We start from the raw sequence: 20,400 nt of genomic DNA on the forward strand, positions 1-20,400 counted from the left end.
ATCATAATCTTCCTAGCTTTGGACTTGCACCGCTTGGTGTAGATGGACAGCAGGTCAGGGAGCTCTGATTGAATGATGCGTTCGGCCGAGCGCACCACTCTTTGCAGATCTCGTCTGTCCTGCTTGGTGCTGTTCCCAAACCAGGTGCAGATGTTTGCCGTCAGGACGCTCTCGATGGTGCAGAATCTTCAGAATAATAAGATGCTGATGCTTAATCATTTTTAAGAAAATATTTGTATCAAACAAAAAAATTAGAAAGCTCTGCACACCTGAATTAATGATAGGTGCTAGAAATTTGTGAAAGTATAATGGAGTAAAAGCAAAGGACTGTTAAGCAGCATAACGAAAAAGTCCGTAAATTAAATACAAGTACATCAAACTAGTACTCGAGTAAATGTACTCAGTTACACTCCAACTGCTCTGGTGTTGGGCAATATAAGATTAATAGTACTCTGTTCCAATGACATTGGTGGGGGGGCACTACAGGGGCTCCCTCTAGGCATGCCCCTGCCAACAGCACAAACACTTCAGTTACTGAATTTGATTCTTGCAGACAGAGCAGCTACAGCCACCTGTGCCTCCATCCACCTCTGAAACACAGCGACTACACCCCTAACTTTTAAGCTTCACCTGTATCCAGACAGACGCTGCATAAACAAGTCAGCAATTGTTACTGTGTACCCGACGTGTGAATCTGGAACAGTTATCCATGACCAACTGCTTCAGAGCAGCAAAATCAGGCACACCTCATGTCTGTGTTATCATGTTAAAGCAGGGCCTCAGTGTGGTGATTAATGTAATGAAATACTGCTTGCCCGTTGAGATGACGCTGTGGGAAGCGAGCAGTAATCCATCTGAGAATTCGTGGCGCTTCAGTCTGCGAGCAGCAGGGAAACAAAGGCCTTGTGTTTGCTGTAAGAAGCTCAGGGAGCCACGCTGCAGGGACTTTCTCATGAAAAACCAACACTTCTCAGAAATAAATCAGCTAAGGAACGCACGCTGGGCACCAATAATGCTGGACAAATTTCTACCTGCAGATGAACAGCAGTGCTTGCAATTTAATTTTTCACAAAGAATGATATCCGGCTTTAATTGCACCAACAGAAGGAGAGAAAAGAAAGAAGGCAATTCTTAGAGTGACCTAGTTTAATATATGAAGATATGAAGAGATTTCAAAGGACCAGCCTTGTATTTACATGACACAACCAGAATATAACATGATTATTGAAGTGTACCAGAACTGGCTCTGCACCAGTGTCGTTAAAAACAAGTGCTAAATTTATTTTTGATGTAAACCTTCAAGCCCTCTCAATCTGCACAGAGCAGAGAAGGAGGTCAGGAAGTCAGACAAAGTATTACCAGAGAGCATCAAGTCAATTTTCAAAATAACAGAACAGACTATATTCTCTCCTGAAATGATTCAAAGCAAAGTGCATCAGAGACGTGATGACCTGAGGTCTGCGCTACGAAGCAGGATTTGGGTTTATCCAGGTAACTTCAAGGTTAATCCCGGGTTTTTTCAGCGTTACAAAGGCAGTTCACACCTTACTGGGTGCATCTCCATGGTAACTTATGCTGCAGACCTGATCTGCTCTGGAGGAGGTTATGCTCCAGATTAGAGATCAACAGGTAGAAAATCACCTCCTGTTGACCGATCACTTCCCTGCAAAAATAGCATGGCCATTTCTAGAAGATCCCTCAGACATCTGTGCACGGAGTGTAGGAGGGTTGAAAGAAATATAAATTCTTCGATGAATTTTCTTTTCCTGATGGTTCATACTATGATCTCAAATGCTCCATTTCCCTAGCAATTTATAAAGAAATTATTGGTCAAGGCTTTTGCACAGTACTGCTTATAGTGCTTATTTTTACAGGACACAACAGCATCTGAACTGGGACTCAAACTGGCAACCATTGGATTGCCCACATATACATACACATATATATACATACACACACACACACACACACACACACACATACATATATACACACACATATATATATATATATATTTGTATTTTTTTTCTTCTCGCTGTGCCATATGACTTTTAACATTTTTGAAACAGATGTCTATATATAAAAACCATCTATTTTTTCCAGATTGTAATTCTTGGTGAAATGATGCAAAACTCAATGACAAACATAAACATAAAAAGATGCTCCTGCTGTTGATCAGAAGCAGGTCCTGCTGTCTGGCACAGGCAGTCGCAGCTTTTTAGCATTTTGGGAACGAACTAATGGCTGAGCCTCCCGTAAATGTCAAAACAAAAGCAGACATCTGGATATGAAATAAAGCAAATACCATGTCCAGCCACACTGATTTATTGAATGCCAGTTACACACACACACACACACACACACACACACACACACACACACACACACACACACACACACAGACTGAAGACATCAAACTAATTTGTTCTGACATTTTTAAAAACCGTTTTCATTGTCAAATGCACAAACAGCCAACCGAGTAGAACAAAGCCAGACAAATCACAGAAGGCTGACAACACTGCAGGGTCAGAAGTGTTTCACAGCTAAAGTTTGAAAGGGAGAATAAGATTTCAGCCATATGTCATAAAAAAGAGAGAATATAAAAAGGTTTACTCGTAAGCTTCCTGGGATATTAGTTGTGCAGAAAACAAAATGTCGATAAACACTTCCTGCGTGAACCTATACTGCTGTTTCTGAGCCAGGAGTCAGTCAACTAAGCCTGTGATTTCTGAAGGAAAATGTCAGGATATTTATCAGTGAGCTAAATGACAAGAGAAAGCATGTGAGTCGTACAGCAAGAGTTCAAAATTAAACTTAAAGTTCGCAACTTGCCATATTACTTGATTCTGATTGAAGCAAGCCACTCCTGTTACTGAAAATGACCAAGTCTGCGGTTCAGAGCAGGTACAGTCACTGAGAGGGAGCAAGAGAAAATCTCTGCAGGGGACTTAAGATAAAGGCTGCAAATTAGCTGTTGTCACCAAGCACCAGTGTGCAGGACTGAAAAGTGAAACCTGTGCTTAATGGTCACTCGAGGCTGGCTCCAGATGTGACTCAATCCCCAAAGACTCCCACATTAAATTGACCAGCTTTACAGCAAAAATGAACTCATTTACAGCGCGATATAAAAAAATATAAGGCTTTGCTCTCCATATGCATAATTTCCACATTCATAAAAACAGTGTTTGTGTGTGGGACGGGAGGGGAGTAATTGGAGTAATTGCATTTACTGAACTGGACCTTTGGATTGTGTTTGTGCTATTAGTGCTTTTTGGAGCATTTTAAGTGGAATTATCTAACAAATAATGTGTCTTGCTGTGCTGGTACGGGGAGTCCATCCAGCAAGTGTGCAGTGTAGGGCTTTTTTAAAATCTATGCACACAGTATCAAAAGAGAAGCATGGAAGAAGACAGCGCTGTGTGGTTTCTTCTGTAAACATCCCCTTGTAGACAGTTGGTCACTAGTGGACATTCCAGTTGCCTAGGTAACCCCGTTGACTATCATGACTCAGAGACTGAGGACCCAAATGCAGACTCATGAAACGAATTGACAATGGACCTTTTAATAGACCTTTTAATGGATCCAAACAAAATTTTAATAGCTTGAAGAGGCAAGCAGAATCCAAAAGCTTCAAAAGCACAAGGGAGGACAAAGGGAAGCCAGCATTATTTATAGACACACAGGGTAATCAGGTAATGGTTGACAAGATGCAGCTGAACATAATCAGGACAATCAGAGAAGAGGAGAGAAGTAAAACAACACCATGAAGAACAAACAGACAGGAAAACCAATATCAAAACAGGAAGTCAGGGAACAACAGGGACAAGAATGAACTTTAAACTGAAGGATGAGATTAATTAATGAGAGTAATTAATGTCATAAAAACACACACAGAAACTTGTGCTGAAGATAAATGAGAACTCAAGGGTTGAAGATAAGTAGTCAATGAAAACCCAAGCCTCAACTATAAAGGTTACCCACAGGGCATAGCAGTGACACGTCATGACCTATGGGTTACGTTATCTGCAGTACATCACTGCTGTCAAGTGCCTTTGGAAACAGCTGTGATTGGCTGTGAGAGACTGCAGTTGATGGTTCCTGAGGTATCGCTGACAGGTCTCTAGGCTTGTGTAACTTAGACCGGTTACACGCGTGGCTAAAAAGTGTTTTGCTGCTGATAACACTGCACCCTCTCATCCATATATGAACACTTCTCCCTCCAAAAAGCCAATAAAGAAAAAGCCAAGACATGGAAATGTAATTATTTGAGCTGAGCTGGTTTGTTCCACAGAACTGAAGTTTTCGTTTGCTGCCGTCTTTTGTCTTTTTGTCTCCTAAGGCATTTTGTTTTCGATAAATACACCAGGGCATACATACTTGAATTGCAGTGTTGAATTATTCACTCAGTGTAGCCTTGGAAGGATATCTCTTCTTCCTCAATGAAAAGTAAGTTATTCAACACATTATAAAAGCTGAAGCACAATTTTGTAACTCAAATTGCGGCCATGAGATAATCTCTTATTGTGCTGTGCGTATCTTCAAACACAATCATGAATTCTCACCTAAACATCACTCAAAAATCAGATCAGAAAGACACAGACAAAGCGTGTTTGTGCAGGCCTAGAGATAAACCCGTGTGATGCTCTGAAACATGAGCAGCCATCAGGTTTGTGAGTCATCCTGCCTCTCCAGCTGAGGTATCGATGAGCTGCCGACATGTCCATCTGAGCGGAAGGAAATTGTCAAACTCAGCTGGCAGCCGTCTGAAGCTGATCCCGGCAGACAAAGCTGCTGCTGTTCTGAGTTTATTTTTAAATGTTCACACTGATGTGAAGGTTACCGCAAAAAATTAACTGGAAACTTATCAAGCTGATTGAAAGTGCCCATTACGGGACTCTCTGTGTGATTTAAATTGTTTAAAGACATGAACTCAGTAATCTTGAACAAAGCTGATGGACTGCCCTGTTAACAGTTATTCCCTCCCCAAAGGGAGGGAATATGTTATCGGTTCTGTCTGGTTGTCTGCTTGCTACCCGTCTAGGCTCCACAGTTTTCAAGATATCATTTTCAAATTGTGTGATGATAGGTACCAATAACAGCTTGAACTGATCTCATTTAGGTGAAAACTGGATCAAGATCACACCAAATATGAAAATCTGTAAAAAGTTTATATTACCCACAATTTTTTACCGATCATCTTCAAACTTCAAACAACAGCATAATAGACCTTTGCTGACACGAGAAGCTAGGTTGGTTAAGTATTTCACCGTGTCCTTCATCGTTAGCGCTCAAGATAAAAGTTGACCTTGAAAAATTGTTTCAAGAAACCATATTAAGTAATATATCATATGAAAGGACATAAAGACAACTGTACAACACACTTTGTATTTTTTCAATATGATTCCCTGCAATGTCACGATGATGCAATAAGAGGCTGGCATCATCATACTGTAAAAAAAACATAATAAAGATCAAAGCTTTAGTACAGCCATTGCCCTTTAGGGATAGCTGTGCTCTCTGACTGCAAACAGACAAGACAGTAGAACAAAATTCCTCCCAAAATAATGACAGTGCTTTTCAAAAGTAAATATAAGGAAGGATAATGTAATTAAAAGATTCAGAAAGTCTGTAAAATCTCTGTAAAGAAAACACGAGCCTGCAGAAATGTTGGTGGAGTTCAGGCCCCTACGGCAGCGCTGCCTTAAAAACAGAGCTGATTCTGTGGTGGAGATTGCTGCATGAACTCAGGAACACCTCTAAAGGCAAAACTGTCAGCAAACACAGCTCATTAAGTTAAAACTCTACCGAGTAAGGAAAAAGATGGATCCAAAAACATCTTCTTCAATGAGTCTGAGCTCGTTTAAGATGGCCTGAGGCCAAGTGGTGCGGGTCTGACCAATCAGAGTCTGAGACACTTTTTGAAGTTCATGTATCCTGTGGCCTCCAGGCTAAAGAGGAGAGGGACCATCTGGTGTGACATCAGCACAGATGAGCAAACAGTTTTGAAAAAAGAGAAAACCTGGGCAATAAATAAATACTTTGTAAATCATTTGTAAATCATTTGCTCTCAGACTCACCATGGTTGTGTCTTTCGGTGTGAGCGTTGTTCTGGGCGACGATCCTGCCGTAACTCACGGGAGGAAGCAGACAGAGCAGCAGCCACAACATCTCAGAGCCTTCTGTTAACCTATCAACACAAATAAACATTCAAATATGAGCTGGGGAAAAGACCCACTAAACAGCTAATGCTCCTAATGCACTTACTGTGAGAAAGTTTAGTTTCCATCTGATAACAGTGAAGTCTATCTAAGTGTCCACTTGTCTAAGAGTCACATGTTCAATTTTAAGGGGCATCAGTGGGTTCACCCTGCAGCTCCTCAAGTCCAAACACAACAGCTTTGCCTCCTCCAGTCATGAGACACATCACAAGGGATGAAACCCCCCTCACTTCCTCCTTTCTCCCATCAAATCAGTCCTGAACAACACCGCCGCCTCACCAGATTCCCATTAAAAACTTCATGCATTCCTAAAATTACAACTTCTTCCAATGAATTAATAAACGTATAGGAGAAAAAGCTAATTTAGATTTATCTGTTTACCTCCCAGTGTTGACAATCTTCCACGTGTTTGCAGAAGGAGCAGAAAACAAAATCTGCCTTGGTGTATGTTACACAACAATAAAACAACAGAGAAAAACACTGTCCATTGGTATGGAAGTCCATGAATGCCCAAACTGGAATGTGATAATAATTAAATGAATTTAACTGAAATGGACTTGTAATAAAAATTTAAAACTAAATAGCAAACAGACAGGTTTTGCTCATTAAATTATCCAAAAAGGATGCCCTCATCTATTTTTTTGACCATTTAACTGAATGAAATGTAACACAGCACACAAAATACTCAGTAATCATAGAATTAACTTTTTAATCCACATATTTTTAAATGGAATTTATAAGAAAAATTGTCCCTTTTTAATCATTATAAATGCAAGTAATTGCCTTTACTCTTTCCTTTTTAGCATTCTATGCAGTGACTAACTGTAAAAGCAGATGCTTTAGCCATTTGCTAATGTGTAGCATTTAGCTGTTTGGTAACACAATGCCACAAGATTCCCAGGAGAAGACATGCCAGCAAATTAAGCTGTCATGGTCCGGAGTCTGTGACTCCGTGTTTTTGTTTAGTTTATTATTATTCTGTGGTTTTGGTTACCTTGGGTGTTTGTACTTCTCTGTTTCATGGTTCATGTTCCTATGTTCGGTGTCCCCCAGTCTGTGTTAAGTTGGTGTGTTATGTCATTACGTGTATGTGTTTCCTGTTTTACTTTGAAGGTCCGTGTCTGTTCTCAGTGTGTTCAGTTTACTTTTCCCCTGTCTCGTCAGGTCGGATTACTCCCAGCTGTGCCCTCCTTTTGTGTCTCATCCCCTCGTTATCCTTCTGTGTATTTTAACCTCGTGTCTGCCTCTGTTAGTTGCTGGTTCGTCTGCGTTATTCAACCTCCGTCATTCTGTGTTTATTCCTCCGGCTTCCTGGTCATTCTCCCTGCAAGGCACCCTCGTTCGTGTTCTGGCTTTGTGTTTAGTTTTAGTTTTCCCAGTTTAGAGTTTTTACCGTTCTGTTTCTCGCCACCCTTTTTTGTTGTACTTCACCTGTTGTCAATAAAGCTCACCCTCCACTTAAGCAGTCTGCATCTTGGGTCCGTTATTAATCCACACGGCCTGCCTCGGCACCCCGTAACATAAGCCCAATATCCGAATGTGAAATGCACAGAGAAAAGCCAAAAACCCAACTCAGACTCTACAGGCCTCAGCTGGGATGGGAAATGTTTAAGTCGATGACAGAACAATTAAAAAAGACTAAACAAGCATCACTTGTTTGGAAGAGTTTTCAGGATAAAACCTCTTCTATCTAAAAAGAACAGGGTAGCATGGTTTAGGTTCACAAAGTTGCATCTGAACAAATCACAACACTTCTTTAGCAATATATTTTGGAGAGACAAGACCAAAATGGAGATGTTTGTTCACACAGCACCGCTTTTGGAGAAAAGCAAACACAGGACACCTTGCAGTCACTGAACTGACCATAAACTCATCTATATACCAAACTGTTTTAGAGTCAGATGTAAGGACATCTGTAAGGACCACCAGCTAAAGCTTGAAAACTTGGTCATGGAACAGGACAATAAACCCAAGAACAGCAGCAAATCTCCAACAGAATGGCTGAAAAAAAATGACTCGAGGTGTTGTAACGGCTCAGCCAAAGTCCATACTTCAGCCGGACCTGATTCTTCTGGTGCAACTTTAAGCAAGCTGTGCATAAAAAATTACATACAGACAACAATAAAGTGAGATACTGTTAAAGTCATACAGAAAACAATTCACTCTGATTTGGTCATGTGCAGTACAGGTGATGCTGTCTGCATTCCTGTTCACTTTGTATACTACCCACAGAAATAGTCTGACTATTCTGCATTAGTTGGACGTATTAGTGATGGGCAGGAGAAAGAGAGCACCATGAAGTGGTCGAGGAGGAATCATCTGCTTATAAATGTGATCAGGATGTTAATGCGGTGGAGGAGTGCAAGTACTGTGGCATGCATGTTAACATAAGGCTGAACAGTTGGACCAAAATGTATACAAAATGAGGCTGTAAAGCTCCGTATCCTCTGGAGATCCTTCAATGTGTGCAGCAAAATGCTGGAGATTTTCTATCACTCAGTTGTGGTGAGCTCAGTGTACTTTGTTGTGATCTGCTGGAGAAGCAGCATTGGAGCTGGTGACACATACTGACTGAATAAACTGATTAGGAAGGCTGGCTCTGTGATTGATTGAAGACTGAAAACTTTTGAAGTTGAGGTGGGGAGGTCACTGACCAAACTGTTATCCACCGTGGATAATCCTGACCACCCTCTGCACCACTTACTGCAGATAGTGGTTAGGAGTGAAGGTCAAGGTCAAGGTAACTTTATTTATACCCATAGGCAAGGTAAATTTGCTTTACAGAAAAAATGACAGCATTTGGAGTGAAGCACCTTCTCTAACAGACCATATGTTATCACCAACTATAATTGAATTATACCTGTGTGACCTGGCAGAGAGGCATCTGCCAGCTATTATTATAGTACTTGTACTACTATGTTACTATAATTTTATTTTGACTTCTGTATCATTACTTCAAGCTGTTGCTGTTAAAGGTGGCTCTGTATGCTACTTAAGCATGGCACGTATTTTTTTTCCATGTCTGCATTGTGACATTTTGAAGGACCCACCGAAGGATCTGAGGCTGTGAACTAACTTGTATGGAATCAACATTTCTGACAGACCCAGACCCAGTGCTAACATGTACATGGAGCCAGAGGGCAGAAAACAAGAGGAATTGGTAATTCAAATTGGTTGAATTCATTTTCATTTCTATAGTGCCAATTCACAGCAATTCATCTCAAAGTACTTTATATTGTCAGGTAAATACCCTAGAAATAAATCCCCAAATCACACAACCTCCTACAACCAACCACTTGGCTACGATGAGAGAAGAACTGAATTTTAAAATGAAGAAAGCCCCAGCAGAAGCAGGCTCAGAGAAGGGCAGCCATATGGTGAGAGGAAAGGAAAGTGAGCAAAGAGAGATTGGAGAAAAAGCAAACTAGAGGAGAGAGGCCCAACCTTTACTAATAACTAATAATTGCAGAGTGGTGTACACAACGTAGAGAATGACAAGAGTTTAGCGAAGAAGAAATGGTCAGTGCATCATGGAAAGCAAGAGTATATCCTTCAGTGTGCATATTTGTTTAATATGAAAGGTGAAGGACATATTCTGGTCAAAAATGACTCTAAGATTCTTCACAGTGTTACTGGGAGCCAGAGTAGGCATCTGGTTGGATACCATATTTCTAAGATTATAGGGCTGAGTATAAAAACTTCTGTGCCTGAATTTAGAAACAGGAAATTAGAAGTCTTCCAAGTCTTATGTCTTTAAGACATTCCTGTAGTTTAATAGCTAATTTTTGTGTGTTAAGATGGGTATCGTCTGCATAGCAATGAAAATGTATGCAGATTGATATTATGCTGTCTGTGAAAACCAGCAAGAAACTGCAGATCTCTGAACTAGTTAGTGGTGACTTAGTAACTTTGTTTGTAGCTGTACTTATTTTTTAGAGAAATAAAGTCAAAGTCTGGGCACTAGACCTTGGTCTGTAAAATCCAAAATTGGTTGTTTCAAATTAGCATTTGAAGCTGGACTACCCACTAAACTGACAAAACAACCTTCGCAGAACAGATATTGGACATATTTTTGGATATTGAGTCTAAAATATTGGCACTGTTTTGAAATTTGAGGGATTTTTGCCCATGTGTAAGGTAAGATACTGACAATTTCTTCTTTTACGGCTCAGTCTGATGGGTTCATTTTCCCACAGCCAATATTACATGACTTAAAGTCAGCGGACTTCTTAACTTAGGCTTAAATATAACTCCAAATAGTTAAAGATGCATTACAAACACATCTTCTGAACATTAAAAAAAGAAAAACTTGGTGTAAATTCACTTTCAAATTGTGGATGATTTCCAAGTTGCTGTCTTTTGTTCTCCTCTGTAACTCTAACAACTGCTGATGCTCATTCGCTCCAGCTTACATCAGATCTTATTTATCTTTCGAAAAGTGAATTACCCTGCAATGTTTGCACGACCCACAAAGTGGTTTAATAGTACTTACTGTCACCAGAATCCCCAGAGACTAGTCAAACCATCTGGATGAAAAGATTAAAACACTGTTGGAGGGACTTTGATGTTTCTAGAAATAAAGTGCTGCAGTATTTAGACCTGTCCCCTCACAAAACATGATTTTTTAAATCAGAACATATCGTTGCCGTGACACTGACCTTTAGGTTGCTGTGTTCGATAACATCAACGATATCAGATATTAGAGGGTCTGCTCAAAGCTCATTACTTTAATCAGCTTACTCCACTGAACTGTTTCCTCAGAGCCTACTGAGCATGTGCAAGAAGTCATAGATGCACATTTACACACACTGCCGAAGGATCAGGAGAGTGGACTTATTGATATGTTTTGGTGGTTTTCTCTGCAGAGGTAAAAACACAAGTCATTCTCAAGACGTGCTGTGATCGAGAGGCAAAAAGAAGATAAACGTTTTCTGTCATTTCTATGTCTTTCTATTGAGAATGAGGGTCTTCAGTAGGAAAACCAAATGCTTGTAGTCTAAAGTCACTAATAAGCTGAATGAATGCTGGATTTTCTTGGCACTCAGGAACTATTGAGGACTACTCAGCTGCAGCTTCCTAGAATCAGCTAAAGTGACCATAAACAGATTTTTCTAGGAGCTCGGGAACTTTGCAGGGTCTAAATGTGGTTCCTGGCCTGGCCACCGACAATATTTCAGAAGTGACAGTTACCTGTCAAACAACTACAAGCCTCTTAATTTCTGATTACCTGCACTGACTGTGAAGTTTATTTCTCTTTGCAAATTGTAGAAAAAACCACGAAGTTCCCCTCAGCAGGTGGATGCAGTGGCATTAGGCCTACATGAGGCTTTCACCCAGGAGTCTGAGGTCCCATCACCTCTACTACTTCTGCCACTACTTGTTTGTCTTTCATCCATTTTAACTTTTCTTTCTTTAGTTTTTTTCTTTGTCATCTTTTTCTTCTTCATTTTCCAAACACGTTCCAGATTTCCACTCCATGTCTCCTTTTGCTCTTTTCATATCGTGTTTTTCTCATTTCATTAATGCCTACTTTATATTTTCCCTTCATACCATATATCCATATTTTAATCTTAGTTTGCTCTTTGCTTTTTCCTTGTGTCCCTAATTTTATTCTGATCTTTTGGATCCATTTCTTTTCTCTGTGTTTTTTTCTTACCTTCCTTCTTACACCTATATTGTTTACACTGTTTACTTCTCCTGTTCATCTGCCCTTATGTACTTTTACTTCATTTGCTTTCACCCCATCTCCTTATTTCTTTTTATTACTTTGTTTAAATCCTTTTACCTGTCACGTTCAAGCTTGCCTTCCTTCTTTCCATGTTATCCACCTCCCTCTGCCTTTCTTTTACTGCTCATAGCTGACCCTTACATGTAGCTGATTATTGCTTTAAGCTTGGACTGAATTTCTGGGCCGTCCTGTTGCTGACAACTGTATGGGCATGAACCTACATTAGCAACAGGAGACATGAAACAACAGGAGAAAACAGTATAAATAAATCTGTCAGCCTCCCTCATCATGACTGCGTGAAGCCTGTGTGACATTAATGAAGCCACACGGGGGCTTAGGGCCTTTAAAGTCTGGTCTTATGAAGGCAAAGATGACAGAACTGACATGCAAGCAGCAACAATAGCAGCAGCTCAGCTCCATCCTCCAGCTCTAAGACAACAATCACAGCGAATAATCCCCGCCTTGATCTCACAGGATTACTGCGAGGCCTTGTTGGGTTTTATCTGGCAGCCTCGGCTCACCCTGACACGCCACAAGGCGCAACCACCTCAAAAAGCACAAAAAAGTCTCGGTTTCTAATCCTTCGGCGTCCCTCACCAAACATCTGACCTAAAAAAAAAAGCCAAACACTTGTTTTAAAAGCTTCAGACTGCACTTCAGATTTTATGTTTATGTTTATCATACCCCATGCTCTGTATTTAGGGATTTAAAGGGCTAACACTTGTGATAAAATAAGCTCTTTGTGTTTTTATTTTGAGGCAGTTCAGTTGGTTTGCTGGCTAGGGTTTAAAAACACCACCTCCTTAGAACTTCAGTTAACATTTTTCTTTATGAGTTTTTGTGATTGTTTTGCATTTTTGTGCAGTTATTTGTGTCGCTTGTGTGTCTTTTTAAAAAATCTAGAATATTTTTTGCATTGCTGTGTCAGTTTATATCACTTTAAGTCTCTCTGCGGTTATTTTGTGTCTCTTTTGCAACTTTGTGTGGCTGGTTTGCTTTAATTTTTACTCTTTGTGGTCTTTTGCCATTTAATTGTGGTTGTTTTATATATCACTGAATTTTCTTTTGTATCTCGGTGTCTTTGGCATTTTTATAGTCATTTTGTATTTCAGTGCTGTCATTTTATGTCTATTCAGTGTTGTTACACCCCGGCCTAGGCAACCGGCGTGCAACTTCCACAAAAATAATCAATCAAAACAAAACGCCTAACACAATACACTGCCAACGCCGAACCGTAACAAGTGTCTTTTTGAAAATGTTTCTTTAATCTTATTTTCATGTTGTGGTCAGTTGATATCACTGGGAGTCTCTCTGTAGCTCCTTTGCGCCTTTTGCCTGATATGTATCCCTCTAGAGTAATTTGGTGTCTCTGTGGTCTCCTTCCACTTACTTGTGGTTATTTCACATTTTTCTGAAGTCATTTTGTGCCTCTTTGTGTGTTTTTCAATTCATCTGTGGTCATTTTTGTAGTTGCTACAAAGTGTCCTCTAACAACTATTTGTGGTTATTTTATGTTTCTGTGAAATTGTTTTATCTTGTTGTGGTGAGTTTATATCACTTCTCTCTGTGACCATCTTGTATCTTTTTGTTCTGTGCTTGGTTTTCTTTTGAGCTATAATTACCACTGAAAAACAAGCATCATTTCAGTTTCAATGAAAAAACGTGACGGCAAAGAGAATCCTCACATCCACTGTGACCTAATCAGTCACATGGATCTTTTTTTTTTATGACTAGAGCAGATTTCTTTCGATCTTCATCTTATTACTGCTGAGCAATTAGCTAACTTACAGCTTCCTGTCATGCAGAAAACATCTAAAAGCCTGAGGGAAATGTGCCAAATGAGCTCAATGCATGTGACTCTCTGAACTGGTCTTTTTCTGGCTCACTGTTTGGGGTTTAGCCTTAGAGGTCCTGCACAAACTGAGGAATGTCCACTGCTCTTCATTCATGCTCCTGAACTACAGAAAAGCTCTTTGATGCTGCTGCTTTGTGCTTCAAAGTAGACACCGGTTTCAAGTGAAAATAGATTATTATAAGTTACAATGTGCCATTGACTGCTAATGTGCCCTTAGAGAATATCCAACTCTATTACAGAACTTGGATATCTGGGCCCTAAATTCACTGCAAAACCTGATGTTTTTCAAAGATATGGAGACGACCCTACCAGTAAACATCAGTCAGTATTGGAGTTCAATGCTGACCAAAATTATCACAAAGGCTCATCTCACATTTGCCACTAAAATTTTGATGATCCCCGAGACGTTTGGGAAAATATTCTGTGGAGCGATGAAACAAAATCTGAAGTTTTTGGACGGTTTGAGTCCCGTTACATCTGCATAAAACTAGCAGCATTTCATAAAAAGAACATCATTGCAACAGTCAAACATGGTGGTGGTAGTGTGATGGTCTGGGGCTGCTTTGCTGCTTCAGGGTGACTTGCTGTAATTGATTGACCCATGAATTCTGCTTTCTATCAGAAAATCCTGAATGAGTTTACATCTGACCATCGTGCAGTTGGGTTATGCAGCAGCACAATGACCCAAAACACATGAGTGGGTCTGGACTTAAATCCAATTGAGAGACTTTGGCATGACCTTAAACAGATACGTTAAGATTGCTTTTTTTCCTCCGTTAATAAATCAAATCATCGTTTAAAAACTACAGTTTATATATACTTGGCTTATCTTTTCCAAAATTAAAATTTGTTTGATGAACTGAAACATGTAAGTGTAACAAATATAGATCATCATCATTATCAGGAAATAAGGCATAAATCATGAGAAACTTCTGCACAATGTGACTTCTTTTTGAAACCAGGTAATTCCCCCTTTGCTGGCTGTTAGAAACAATACAGTTCAACAGTACAGTTCTAAGGCACTTCCCCACTGGCTCTAATGCAGGTTTGTCTAAGTGGTCTTGCTGTATCCCTGGCAAAGCTGTCACTCAACTGCTGTCGTTGGGTAAAATCAATGTCAGTCACTACGCTGTCTCTTCTTTTCAGTACTATCAATAATAATAATTTTCTACTCAGCAGCCTTATGTAGGAAACATTAATTAAGTTGTTGATGGGAGACTGCAGTTGCAACACGTAATCACTTACAGCTAAAGTTCATCTATAAAAGGTGCTATCTCTGTTATAAGCATCAGGTTACTTTGGGCAGAAGTAACCTGATGGGGTCCTTGACCGGGGGATTGGCCAAATTTAAATACGCTAATGTTTGATGCTACATAAAGTTTTTTATGAACTTTATGTAGCATGTTGTAGAGTAAAGCATTGCTGAAAATGAAAAATTATTGCTTTGTCTGTATTTCATGTATGCCTTATTTAATGGAAATCAATGCCACAGGTGGTTAAATGTGTTGGGGGTTTTTTTGTTGGGTTTTTTTAAAATCACAATTGTAAAATGCATGGCTAAGGCTCCCATCTCTAGGCCTTGGCTAATCAGGAGCTTTGTGGTTTGATCTGCAGCTCCTCCGGCAATATTAATTGTTGGGTAATTGCATTAAAATGCTCCAAAAGGCACCAATGGCGCAAACACGATTGAGAAGATAAGTTAAGTAATGCCAATTAGCGGAGACGAGACAGAGTTAGTCGCCCTGCGTGATAGATACAGGCCTTAAAAGTTAGAGAGTAAGACGCCGTGAATGTGGATTGTAGTAAAACAAACAAACACGTGTCTCTGAGAGAAGGAAATCACTCTACATCTAATAGTTAATTTACTATTCGTAAGTTGAGGGAAAGACTCTGCAACACGAGACAAACTCATGGACTGTGGAGTCGAGTGCATAATATGACCACTGTTATCATATTTAAGGAAAAAATAATTGTGTATTTTCCCCAGAACATGCTGTTGACCTTAAAAGATGAAATCTAATTATGTTTCTGAGGAATTCAGTGCAAGAGCATGTGGAGGCTCTGCGCATGATTGGTTTAATGACCACTCATGTGGTATTTATGATCCAGTTATACATTTAAAAAGTTTCCTGGACAGGGGGAATTGAAATCAGATTATCTTGGTTCTGTTGTAAAAAAATAGACACCAAAACACTATTTATCAATTTAGGAAGTTAAGTCGTTAGCTCACCCTCTGACATTAACATACATCTCAACAGATGTGATGAGATCACAACTGGGCAGCTGCGAGTGAGAGATGTCTGGTGGTGCGAAACACGATTATAGTGGTTCGACAAGTTAGTGCCAAACAGGAGGTGTTGTTGCTGGAATGCTTGTTTCATAACATGGGTCACACTATTTGAAGTCATATTAATTGTTGACATGGTCCAAAAGGAACCAGCAGCACAGACATGGTTGAGAAGATAAGTTAAGTAATGCCAATTAGCAGAGACAAAACCCATTGGATGGCTATTGAACTGAACCTGCACTGAACCTGCTATTTGAAGTGCCCCGAATTACAGAAAACGATTGATTTTCATAAAAGTGCAAAACCTGTAAATTTGTTGAAAAGAATTTCACATTGTAAAAACAAGAAAAACAAAAAACAGACTGTAAACATGTTCAATTTACCTTAAAAGTGGAACATTTTAATATGGAAGTCTGTGAAACTCTAGGTTCTGTAGACTCCCATGGTGATGTCAATATATATAGTACGATACTGTGCAAAAAGTCTTGAGCAAGAAAAATGGATCCTGTGATTTACTGAAACATACATGCATACATGGAAATAATGTATATAAAATCAAAACAGAGTTTGACTTTTTCTATCCAGGTATGATTTTACTGCATTGGCAGTGTTTGGGATCCATGTCATGCTAAAAAATGAAGCCATTCCTAATCAGATGGTAAACAAATGGTTGAATCAAGATGTGATGGTACATCTCTGTGTTCTTAATTCAACCATTTGTTTAACCACAAACCATGACAGAGCCTCCACCGTGTTTTACTGATGGCTGTAGACACTCACTGTACTTCTTTCCTGGACTTCTCCCTACATACTGACAATGATTTACGCCAAAAAACTTCAAATCTGAATTCATCACTTCATCAGACCTGTTGCCACTGATTTACAGTGCAGTTCTTGTTCAATTTTAATACCTCAGCCTTTTCTCCCTGTCTCCCTTCATTAAGAATGGCTCCTTGACAGCCACTCTTCCACTGAGACCACTTCAGATAAGGCTTCAATGAATACTAGATGATCAACTCAAAACCCAGATGCATCTCTCAGGTCCTGCGTCAGGTCTTTGCTGGATTTTTTCCTGTTTTTTGAGGACATGACTTTCAGATACTGCCCATCTGCTGTATATAATTCTTTTGTTCTCCACTCACCTACATTTTTAAGGACACTTTATGCCAAATTTCATGAAGCTCGGCCAACAAGAACAGGAAAAGATGACCTTAAATGAGACATATTCATGTTAACCTCTATGCACTTCTACATATTCTCTCCTCTGGACCAGGGCTACAGACACAGAAAGAGAGCAGATAAGTGTGACTTATATAAAAATCTGAAGGTTAACTATTATAACCCTAAACCTGCATTCATTTTCCCCCTAAACTACCCCAAAATACCTGCAGAGTAAAGCCTCATTTCAAGGTAAAGAACAAAGCTTGAGAGTCTGTCATTTAAGACCATCAGGTGTAAATGCAGGTGGAGCAGGCACCGATATGCAAACAGGTGATCAGCAGCATGGCAGCAAAATAGGAAGAGGAAATCAGAGAAGAGCATGTGCCACGTCTTCCTCTCCGTCTTTGCCTTCTTATCAAATCGAACTTGATATTTCCATTTCCAAGCACTGCAATCTTCATACTGCACAAACAACTGCAGTGAAACACATGCACGAAACCGGACACCAGGTCAGAGCAGAGCTGTGAGTCAGCCCTCTAAAGTAACTTTGCTTGTTTGCACTCACACATATTGAGCGGTGTGATCCCAGGCAGTGAAAGCAGTCATTCCCTCGGGCTGCAGGTGCTAAAAACTAAAGGAGCTGCTGGTCCACTCATCATTGAATTCTTCCTAATACCCAATTTGTCTCAGGCAAAGATGTTAGAGCCCAGCTGTAGATCATTTAATAAGCTTTTATCTATTATTTTATTAATTAAACACTGAATCAGAATTTCTCTAAATACTACAAAAAAACTGAAATGTAACGTGTCCAAAGCACTACTTAAACAAAAAGGGAATTCAAAAGTGACAAACAGCACAGAACCATGGGACTGTGACAAAAGCAGCTTGAATAGTATTCCCTGTGTGAGATTTACCAATGGGATGTGTTGACGAGAAATCAGCTGATGTGGGCAGGCACTGAGATCAGCTGATCTGAAGAGGATTAAGGTTGAGCGTCACTCTGTTGACATTCTGAACTTTATGCTCAATTTGTAGGATGAAACTGCTTCATTTGTTGCTCTGGTTATACGTGTTACAGGGATGTGTAGAAAGATATACGCTCCGCATGTGTGTGTATGTATACACACTGAAGTCAGGTATCATTTCCTTTCTTTAGTTATTTTTTGTCATACCTTAGTAAAGATGGAAATAAATAGAGAGAGAACAGTGAATAGTAAAAAGTGAGCACCTATTAGCAGATTCTGAGGACGAGGGGCTTCTCTGAAAGTTTTCCCAAAAGGGAAAACAAGGCTAAATATCATGAACCGGCATTTCACAGTGAACTATGGAGAAAAAAATTCCTTTTGACATAATTCACTCAACTAATATTCACTGTACTTGACTAAATCCCAGTCAGAGGCAATAAAGAGAAAGAGAATAATAACACAAGAGGTCTGCTGGCTTATCGTAAAGATCATAATTATAATTATCTGAACATTTTTATCTTCAGTTTAACATCATTTTATTTGGCATAATAATTATTTAATTTAATAAGGTTGATGCATTTAAAAACACATCCTTTCTGGGAATTTGCATGAAATTCAGGTATAATTTGAATGATGAATTAAAGAAAAATGAAGGTGGATGGGGATAAAAAGGTCAGGCTAACAGGTGTTTTTGACTCTGAAGGGGCCTTTACTGTAGGGCACAACTAGAGACTCAGGTAGCAGCAGGAGAAACAAAGGGAGCACCGTGAAAAGTTGACAACCATCACCTATGGCAATGCTCCACTCCTGGAGAACCGTATGTAACAGGTTTGCATACAGAAACTTTCTTCTAGATCAGGGATGTCAAACTCATTTTACATTGGGATCCATATGCAGCGCACTTTGATCCTAACTGGTGAAACTCCCCTTTCTGTCAGTGTAAAGTAGTTAAACTGCAATCCCTGAGATATCTTGGCAGTCGAAAAACAAGTGCAATTTCAACAGTATGCCTCAGTTTTACGATCTGATAATGAAAAGCTGCTGTAGGAAATTAAATAAATGTGTCAGCGCGGCTCTTTGGGCTTAAATTGTAAGACGTGAAAAATTATTGAAAGACTTGTTGTAGCTCACTGCCTAGACATCCCTGTTACAATAAATCAGAACTTTCCTGTCGCTTGCTTGTTTGTCTCTTACTTTTATTACTGTAGTATGAATGACTGTGGGTGAGCAGGACAAGCTGTAATTTCTATCAAAATACAGTTAAAAGTCTAAAATTTATGTCTTTTTCACATTTTCCAAAGCTGTCCAGTGGGAAAGATTGGAGTCTTTGGCAGGCTAATTTTGATAGTTTTGAGAGCTTTGTGGTTAAAAAAGAATATATATTTTTTAATCCTGATTATCTCGCTTTCAGTTTCATTAGAAATTGTTAGTGAAATTAAAGACCCGATTACTCACCCAGTCTTAAGGGGATCAAATGCAGAGTGAAACATGCTGGTGGGAAGATTAAAGTCAAATAGACTCTGTTATTCCTCTGGTTTGCATCTCTGTGAAGAAGGATTCAAAATGCACTGGGATAATGAGCCCAAATACGCCTCAAAGCTTTGAAGACCAAACAAGATCAAAGGAGTGCTGACTCCACGGTCACCTGACCCCGACCTGGCATTGTCATGAAGACTGAAAAAGATAACTCTCCTTGCGTGGCAAGTTGCTATGTGTTTCTCATCCTCTCATTCTGATGACATGCAGGTATGCAGCCAGTGAGACACAAAAAAACACAAAAAAACAATTAAATGTTTCCATGCTGCTGTGTCTGTGCAAACCTGTGATTGTGAGCTTATAAAAGTGGTCACGGGCTGCAGCAGACATTCAAAAAGCCATTAAATTAAACCTTATCTCCTACTTTAAAAGAATAGGGCTACTGCATCTGCTGCTGCTTCGTCACGGCGCTGCGCTCCCCACAGGCGAGGCGCTGACCTTTAAAAATTAAGTTTCTAATTACATCCAAACACACAAGCAGTAAAATATGGGCTAAACAAACGTGTAGTGACTTTAAAGAAGGGAGCACAAGTTTATGTATCACTGTGCCATCCAGTTTATCAAACCTGACAAAGGCTCAAAAGCTTGATGAATTTTAAAGAGCAACAAAAGCCCAACAAAGGAGGTGGGTGGTAGTGTGGTAGTGTGGG

General features: G+C 39.7%; 1 protein-coding gene across 3 annotated transcripts in view; it reads right to left on the reverse strand.

Moving 5' to 3' along the window:
• The window catches only part of crfa4 (cytokine receptor family, class I receptor 4), a 51,321-nt gene that overhangs the window by 19,249 nt on the left and 11,672 nt on the right, over positions 1-20,400 (reverse strand). Inside the window, exons 1-2 of one of the 3 annotated variants that reach the window (XM_005754008.1) lie at positions 17,815-17,865; positions 6,078-6,187 (exon numbers count right to left, since the gene is read on the reverse strand). In XM_005754008.1, the coding sequence (XP_005754065.1) occupies positions 6,078-6,187; positions 17,815-17,855 (151 nt within the window). In that variant the 5' untranslated portion in view covers positions 17,856-17,865. Of the gene's footprint in view, positions 1-6,077; positions 6,188-6,264; positions 6,312-17,814; positions 17,866-20,400 lie in introns of those variants that run through there. The other 2 variants (XM_005754010.1, XM_005754009.1) reach the window with 2 other exon arrangements.

The sequence above is a fragment of the Pundamilia nyererei genome, unplaced genomic scaffold (genome assembly GCF_000239375.1).
Source record: "Pundamilia nyererei isolate P.nyererei 1_Seehausen unplaced genomic scaffold, PunNye1.0 scaffold00494, whole genome shotgun sequence".
Classification (NCBI taxonomy): domain Eukaryota; kingdom Metazoa; phylum Chordata; class Actinopteri; order Cichliformes; family Cichlidae; genus Pundamilia; species Pundamilia nyererei.